Raw genomic sequence first — 8,086 nt, forward strand, 5'->3', positions numbered from 1 at the left:
ACTCGTTTCCTCATTTGTGCCCGTCTAGTTACTTTTCCTTTTTCATTTTTTCAACATGTAGCCCAATTACAATCAAAATATTCACAACTTGATACCCTTTTCTTCTCTTCATTTTCTAGTGTATCAAACCATACTAAAATTCATCATATACCATAAAACTTCAAAGTTCAATAACTAATATAGCTACAATTCAAATATCAATAACTTCAAAGTTCCATGAAACTTCAAATTCAATATTCATATCTAGTGATTATCCAATCAAAGTTCCATCAAACTTCAATTCAAATATCATTTTTATATATAATAAAAATGAACATATACATAAGCAGACAATCTGATTCAGTTTAAGTCAATTTGCAAAAGCTCAAAATCAAACCGAACTAAATCATTTATAGTTCAAATAAGTTTTTAAAGTTTTTGACTTTTTCTTGATAAAAACCAAATCAAACAAAACTAGTAATTTCGGTTTGATTTGACCGGTTTAGTCGATTGAACCAAAGTGACCTAAGAGTTTGCTTATGGCTAGTAGGGAGTCAACGACTTTGAAAGTAGCATGTCTTACGTTTATGGCTCTCCTATTTCAGTTTCCCTTTTCTTAGAGGTTGTAAGTGTTTCTTTTCTTGTCGGTATCCATTTTTTCCATTGTGGTTTGGGCCATTTTCCCATTGTATCTCATAAGTCTACATTTATGTTTCCTTTCTTGCTGATATGGCAACGTATAGTTTCATGCCAGAAATCAGATTGAGATGCATCATTGACCTGAAATTAAAATTGAAGTTCATATAATAATCTACTAAAAATAAAATTTACTAGAATTATCTCAATCTTTAAAGAAATCAAAGAGACTTTACCTGAAATTGTTAGTTTCCTCTAATATCTTATGTCAAATTTGTCTTTTGAATATAATCTCAAATGATACATAGAGGAATTAAGATGATATTCATCTTCCACACACAACTATTGAAGCTGTAAGAAAGCAATAGTCGATATTAATGTTGGGAAGCAAAGTTTTTATTATTATTTTTTACCGTCATATTAAGGACATGAGTGCAAACATACTGTGAGATGTTCTTCACAAAAGTGGTATGAAAAGTTGGATAAATGATGAGATTTATTCATGTCAATTGCACATATTTGAGAAAAACTTATATGTGTTTTAATATCAACAATCCTTGAATTTATGTCTGAGTTGGAGGATGGAAATTTAAAAACAAATTAGATGACCAAAATAAATGCTTTTTAACGGCAATAGTCCTTGACTTTATATCCGAACTGCAGGAGAAATTATGCAATAGTACCGTAGCACAGATGATGTGGTGCTGCGGCCCAGTAGTTTTTTGACACGCAATAAAACCTTAACATGTCAGCAATTAAACTTAACTGAAGTTGTAATGTTAGGCAACGTCGTTTGACGGTTTAATCCCGTTTGCGTTTAACCCGAGTAGATTCTTCTTTGAAGCTAATCCCTAATTGAAATATCTGATAATTCGTTGAAGCTCCTCAAATTTATTGCTTATTCTCAATCTTCTGAGGTGTTTGTGCAATCTGGAGTCGGGTTTGAAAAATCCTAACATTCAATCAGTTGTTCATTTACAAGGCTAAGGAAGGACAGGCTGCGATGGAGACTAGTTTGTTTTGTTTTTTTCCAGACCAGCCGCTGCAAAGCACCACGACGACCGCCTTGACTTCGTCGACAACCACATTCAGATCTTGATTCCAACCAAAACAATATGATATCATTCTCGATTATTAAAGAAAAATAAACAACAATGAAATAATCAATCAAAACATTCACAATTTTGAACCATGAAGAGCTTTTCCAATTTTTCAAATTTTGAATTGTCAAAAAACAACCCCGTATAGCCGTGCGGCTATACTCGGATTTTTCAAATTTTTAATAAATTTCCCCAACCAAAAAAAACAGTACAGCCGTCCGGCTATACTAGGATTTTTCAAATTTTTTAATAAATTTCCCCCAAAAAAACCTAGTATAGCCGGGCGGCTATACGCTGTTTTAGAATTTGTTTTCAAATTAGTTAAGCTGCTCGGCTTTACTGGGCTCTATTTTTATATCTTTTTATTAGTAAATCGTTAAAAGAAATAGGATAGCCGCGCGGCTGTACCCGTCTCTTGTTCGTAGTATAGCCGTCCAGCGACATTCGGATTTTTCGAATTTTTTTTGTATAGCCGAACAGCTATACTTGGGTTTTCCTAATTTTTCAAAAAAGAATAGTATAGCCGATCGGCTATACTCTGATTTTTCAAATTTTTTTTAAATGAATTATATGACCACAATAAAACTTGGATATAAGTTCATTAATCATTGCGATTAAAAACTAGGTGACTGGGATTGCTCAGTTAGGCACATCTTTCCTGAACAGAACTGTACTGCGTATGCTTTGATCCTGGTCTGCAGATTTTTGACATGGCGTTAGCCTTCCTTGTGGAAATTCTCGCTGCTGATGCCTGTGGTGCTTCCAGGCCCCGTTTCTTTAGTGCTCAGTTGTTTTCTTTGCCTAAAAAACCAAACACAAATTACGATCCATTTATTAAATTAAAAACCAACAAGTTACAAGCCATTATGTTACAACCACTCACACTCATTTCATTGATATCAACATTCCAAATTCAAACATAGAAATACATAATGTGAAGTGCATGCAGTAGAGAATACAGGGACGATATTAACCAGAGATTTCAATGGCTTTGACTTCAGCCTTCTTCACATCTGCCTTTGGCACAGTGACACTCAGAACCCCATTCTCCATTGCAGCCTTAATCTCGTCCAACTTTGCGTTTTCAGGAAGCTGAAACCTCCTCAAGAACTTGCCGCTGCTGCGCTCCACTCTGTGCCACTTGTCGTTCTTGTCCTCCTTCTCTACGTTCCTCTCTCCGCTGATCTGAAGCACCCTATTGTCTTCAACCTCCACCTTCACCTCTTCTTTCTTCAGCCCCGGAAGGTCGGCCTTGAACAAGTGGGCTTCCGGGGTCTCCTTCCAGTCGATCCTCGTGTTCAGGAAAGCTGAATTTTCGGAAAATTCAGGGAATGTGGAGAGTGATGAAGAGGAAGGGAATGGGAAATCCTTGAATGGGTCCCAGACATCGAGAGAGAAAGGGTCGAAAATGCTGCCTCGTCGGAAGCTGGGAATGATCGACATAGGAAAAATTGATGGGTTTTGTTTGGATGCTAAGAAAGTTTGAGAATTTAAATTGTTAAAGAGAATTGCTGCTTTGCTTGATTGGTTTGGGAATGTAAAGGATTGGTTGGGTATTTAAAAGGAAGCCAAGAATATTCTAGTAAAGACTGGGCCTTGAAAACGCTTCTGTGATTTCTCTGGAAAGTTCTAGGATTCTCGTGAATCTGTGGGCTCATAACACAGTTAGACGAGTGATGGACCACTGGACTTCAAAATTCACTCAACCTACCCAGCACCATTTTTGTAAAATTTGAAATTCAGTTTTTACCCTTCAAAGAAAATTAAAAACTAATGCGATTCATATTGAAGGAACATAAAATAATATAAATATAAAAACTGAATATGAATCAAGAAATGGAATAATTAGGTGGTCTGACAATGTTATTTGAGGATTTGCATGTTTTTCAAATCTTGAATGAGATTTTTTAATTTTTTTTTTAAAAATCGTAGTGTGGTCTAGTGTCGCGTGAAGAATTAGCATGAATTGAGAAAATTAAAAGTAAAAATTGCGAGGTTGATAGTATTTCTTACTAATTATCTGGAATAAGGGTAAATACGAAACAGTACACAGCAAAAAGAAGCAGGAAATATAGAGGTAGGGTAAAAAATATGTAGTGCTACCTTGCACATGCTGTGAGAAAACACTATCATCATCAACTTCGTCGTCATTATCCTCATCATAATCATCATCAGTCTCCTCATTATCATCTTTGTGGGTTTGGGTTGAATCTTCTTCATGGGTTTGTGGTTATATGAATCAATGTGTGAGTGTAAATATAACGACGATTCTTGCCAACATGTAACGACTCTTTCAAATTTTTTTAGTAAGGCCGGACGGCTATACTCGGGTTTTCCCTAATTTTTCAAAAAGAAATTGTATAGCCGAGCGGCTCTACTCGGATTTTCAACTTTTTTTAAAAAGAAATAGTATAGCCGGGCGGCTATACTCGGTTTTCCCTAATTTTTGAAAAGAAATAGAATAGCCGCACGGCTATACCGGGTTTTCCATGCAGTGAGAAAACACTATCATCATCATCATTAATGTCGTCGTCTTCGTCATTACCATCATCATAATCATCATCCTCTTGGTGGGTCTGGGTTGAATCTTCTTCATGGGTTTGTGGTTATATGAATCAATGTGTGAGTGTAATATAACAACGATTCTTGCCAACACTAGCTTCCCTCGGTTTGAACACTGAATTCAAATCCATGTTGTTAATGTTAATAAGTAATAACAGAACTTTGTTTATGCTCACATAATCGGCATAAACGGGTTGATTGAGATATCGAATTGATATCAGATGTGAATTATTGGTTACACTGTTTACGAATTATAAGATGAGACACTGATTGCTAGATGAGTTTCAACATTTTCATACTGATATTTGGACTCACATTACTTTATTTGGATCCAAATGTAAGAGATTCTTATGCAAATAATGAAGTAATTCGATGTGTCCATATTGGTTTACTCTGTGTTCAGGAAAATCCAGATGCAAGACCCGCAATGCGAACCATAGTTCTCATGCTAAGCCAGCATTTGGAACCATGGCATTACCTCAAAAAGCCAGCATTTTTCCTGCATAGTTGAACTGACTCATCTGATCAATCAACTAGCAAATCATTGTCATTTTCTGTTAATGAAGCCTCAATAGCTGAATTATACCCGCGGTAGTCTATATCGAACAAAGCATGATGAATCTTGCAGGACTGTACTTGGGAAGTTCTGTGATTATTGTTTCGTTTCTCTCTGCTTTTCATGGTTGCTCTAGCTGTTCTGTTTCTTGTTAGTTTAGTTAGTCTGTGGTCCATAGGGGCTCTGTGTTGGTTTGGTTACCTTTGTAGCATTGTATTTCTCGGCCTTCTTTTGCACCTTTTTTTTTTTACAAAATTAGTTAAATACTCATTCCTAGACATAAAACGATAAAAATACCCTATACTATTTAATGTATATAAACACACCCAAAATAAACCCAAAAATCGACAGCTGTATATTTTTTAATTTAATTATTAAGATGAAATACCTTTATTACCTTTTTAACATAAAATTGGAATTCTAATCAACACCAGATTAGAACTCATTACACGACCTCCAGTCTCTCATCTTTATCTTCAACCCCAATTTTCAGTTTTTGTTCTTCCACTTCAATCTCATCATTGTTCTTCCACCTCAGTTTTTGTTCAATCTCTTCATTCTAAGCTTCGTTGGAGGGCTCGCCTGGGCCACCAACAATGATGCACTGGAGAAGGCCTTTCTCCATTCGGTGAGATCATCGAATCGCAGGGTCGTTCGACCTTTACTACTTGATCTTCTGTTTCTCTATGTTACTTGATCTTTCTTTCCCAAAGATTGAAGATCGATAGATTCCTTTTCATTTTTTGTTTATTATTGTGTATTTGTTTGATTATACTCTGACGTTTTCGTTTTGACGGACGACTCTGATTTGATTTGGTTTCTTTTTGTGTTTCTAGATCATCAACGACCGTGAGACTGGGAGGTCCAGGGGCTTCGGCTTCGTCACCTTCAGCAATGAGAACGCCATGAGAGATGCCCGAAGGCATGAACGACCAGAACTTCGACGGTCGTAACATACCGTAAATGAGGCCCAGTCTTGTGGAAGCTAAAATGAAATGTTGTAATATGTATGTGTCTACATGTATTGTATTTTCAGCTGTGGATAAGGAATTTTTGGGATTTTAGATTTGCTGGCCAAGTTTCCTCTAAATTCTATAAAGATGAAGCAGCCATTCTGTATGCAACCTTGGGATTCTTCTCCAATGATTGTCAAGAAACTGTTCAAGGTATGTGAATTTCAAACTATTGGAGGCCTGATTTTGTTAAGTTCTTTTACAAATATAGGACATCGTTCGTGAAAGATGTCATATGCTCTATCTATTATTGCATTTGCTTTTTCATATTTATGAGGTCTGTTTTCTTATTCATGATTATACGACCTCTAAAAGCTTGGAATAATTATTTTGTGCTCGCTAATACTGCCTAATGGTCTCTCATTACTCTTACCATTCTTTTTCGTCTACGCTCTCATTGCATAGATTGAAGTCATAGGTTGTTCTTGCAGAGATGTTATGAGATTTGATTATCAACACATCTGTATTCTGCAAGTTAAGTGCTATCCAAATTCCAAAAGGACGACCTTGGCTTTGAAAAGTGGAAAAATTGTCTGTATACTATGGGTAATGGGTTAGTTAGGTTCTGGGTCACAGTAAAAAACAAGCTAGAAACTTCAAGCATAGAAGAGTTGATTGCAAACCATGCATCAATTTGGCAAGTAGAGCTTTGCCATCTGTTATGTGAATGGGAGGGGTTCATTTGTCCAATACATTCCCATATTCCAATTGGGTTGTAGCTTTGTCCAATCAATCTCATGGCTTCGTAGGTGGTTCCACCATTTTAGTCCAACAAATGAAAAATTGAGACTTCAATGGGTAATCAAAATTTGGTGTGGAAATATATAGGAGGCTGTCAATTTGGTGGAATCGGTAAAGGTTTTGGTAAGATTTTGTCAAGCTGTTGAAACTCTGTACACTAGGGACTACCTGCGTAGACCTACTCCCAGGGACCTCCAACGGCTTCTGCAAAAAGCCGAAGCTCGAGGATTCCCTGGAATGATTGGTAGCATCGACTGCATGCATTGGCAATGGAAGAATTGCCCAACTGCCTGGCAAGGTGATTATGGAAATCGAAAAGGCCAAAAAAGTATCATCCTTGAAGCGGTTGCTGGTTTCGACACATGGGTTTGGCATGCCTTCTTCGGAGTTGCAGGATCACAAAATGACCTCAACGTGCTGGGTCAATCCCCCGTCTTCAACGATGTATTGAGAGGTCAGGGCCCCAATGTCACCTATGAAGTCAACAATACAGTATACCAGACAGGATACTACCTAGCTGATGGAATCTACCCGAGGTGGACGACTTTTGTCAAAACCATTCCAAATCCCCGATCCCAGAAGCAAAAATTATTTGCTACATATCAAGAGGGATACAGGAAAGATGTCGAAAGGTGTTTTGGCATCCTTCAAGCCAGGTGGTTGATTATTCGAGGTGCGGCCCGCATGTTTGATGAGGAGATCATCAGAAGCATTATGATGACTTGCATCATCCTCCATAATATGATTGTGGAGGATGAGTACGATTATGATGCTTTAGAGGTCTACGAACCGGATCCAATGAACACGGCTTTGACACGGATTTATGAAAGGCCCATGGGGCCAAATGGAGAACCGTTTGAGCCGGAACCGTTGGTGAGGGATGGTCATTTGATGACCCGAATGATAGATCGATATACGGAGATGCAATCTTCGTATATTCATGAAATGCGTCAATTTCACTTGATGGAGCATCTATGGGCGGTGAAAGGCAATGAAGATTAATGATGGAGAATAGATGCTTTGCTTATGTTTTATTTAGTATGGTTTGGTTGTGTTTTTATTTTTATTGTGCCTTGTTTGTACTTTTATTTTTATTATTGTGCCTTGTTTGTACTTTTAATTTTATTTTTATTATGTTTTGTTTGAAGTATGGAATATGTTGAATAAAAAGGTAATTTATTGAATGCTTTGTTTATTAAATAATGAAATGTAATACAAGTCATTATGAATTACTAATAAAATAAAATACATGAATTATAACAACTTTAATAGAAAACAACTAAAATACAAATACATAAAAGATATGCTAACTAATTTAATGGTTTCCATCATTTAACCAATCCGTGTTGCTAGCCCATCATCCCGGAAAAGTCTTCTTCTCATAACATCCCTTCGTTCTAGCTTCCAAAATTGTTTTTGTTTCAGGGGACATATGAACTTGTATCCATTCGCCATGGTTTCCCGAATCTGTCTTGTCCCTATCTTTTTTTGCGCAAAAA

General features: G+C 36.7%; 1 protein-coding gene and 1 long non-coding RNA gene across 2 annotated transcripts; one reads left to right on the forward strand and one right to left on the reverse strand.

Moving 5' to 3' along the window:
* On the reverse strand, positions 2,533–3,258 carry LOC18774198 (18.1 kDa class I heat shock protein). Its single transcript, XM_020566615.1, has one exon. It carries the CDS (start codon positions 3,156–3,158, stop codon positions 2,685–2,687), a length of 474 nt encoding a protein of 157 aa, XP_020422204.1. The 5' UTR covers positions 3,159–3,258; the 3' UTR covers positions 2,533–2,684.
* Positions 5,108–5,897, forward strand: LOC18773591. The gene is made up of 2 exons (XR_002272160.1): positions 5,108–5,461; positions 5,670–5,897. It is a non-coding gene; the product is annotated as an uncharacterized LOC18773591 (long non-coding RNA).

Source organism: Prunus persica, chromosome G6 (genome assembly GCF_000346465.2).
Source record: "Prunus persica cultivar Lovell chromosome G6, Prunus_persica_NCBIv2, whole genome shotgun sequence".
NCBI classification, from domain to species: Eukaryota; Viridiplantae; Streptophyta; class Magnoliopsida; order Rosales; family Rosaceae; genus Prunus; species Prunus persica.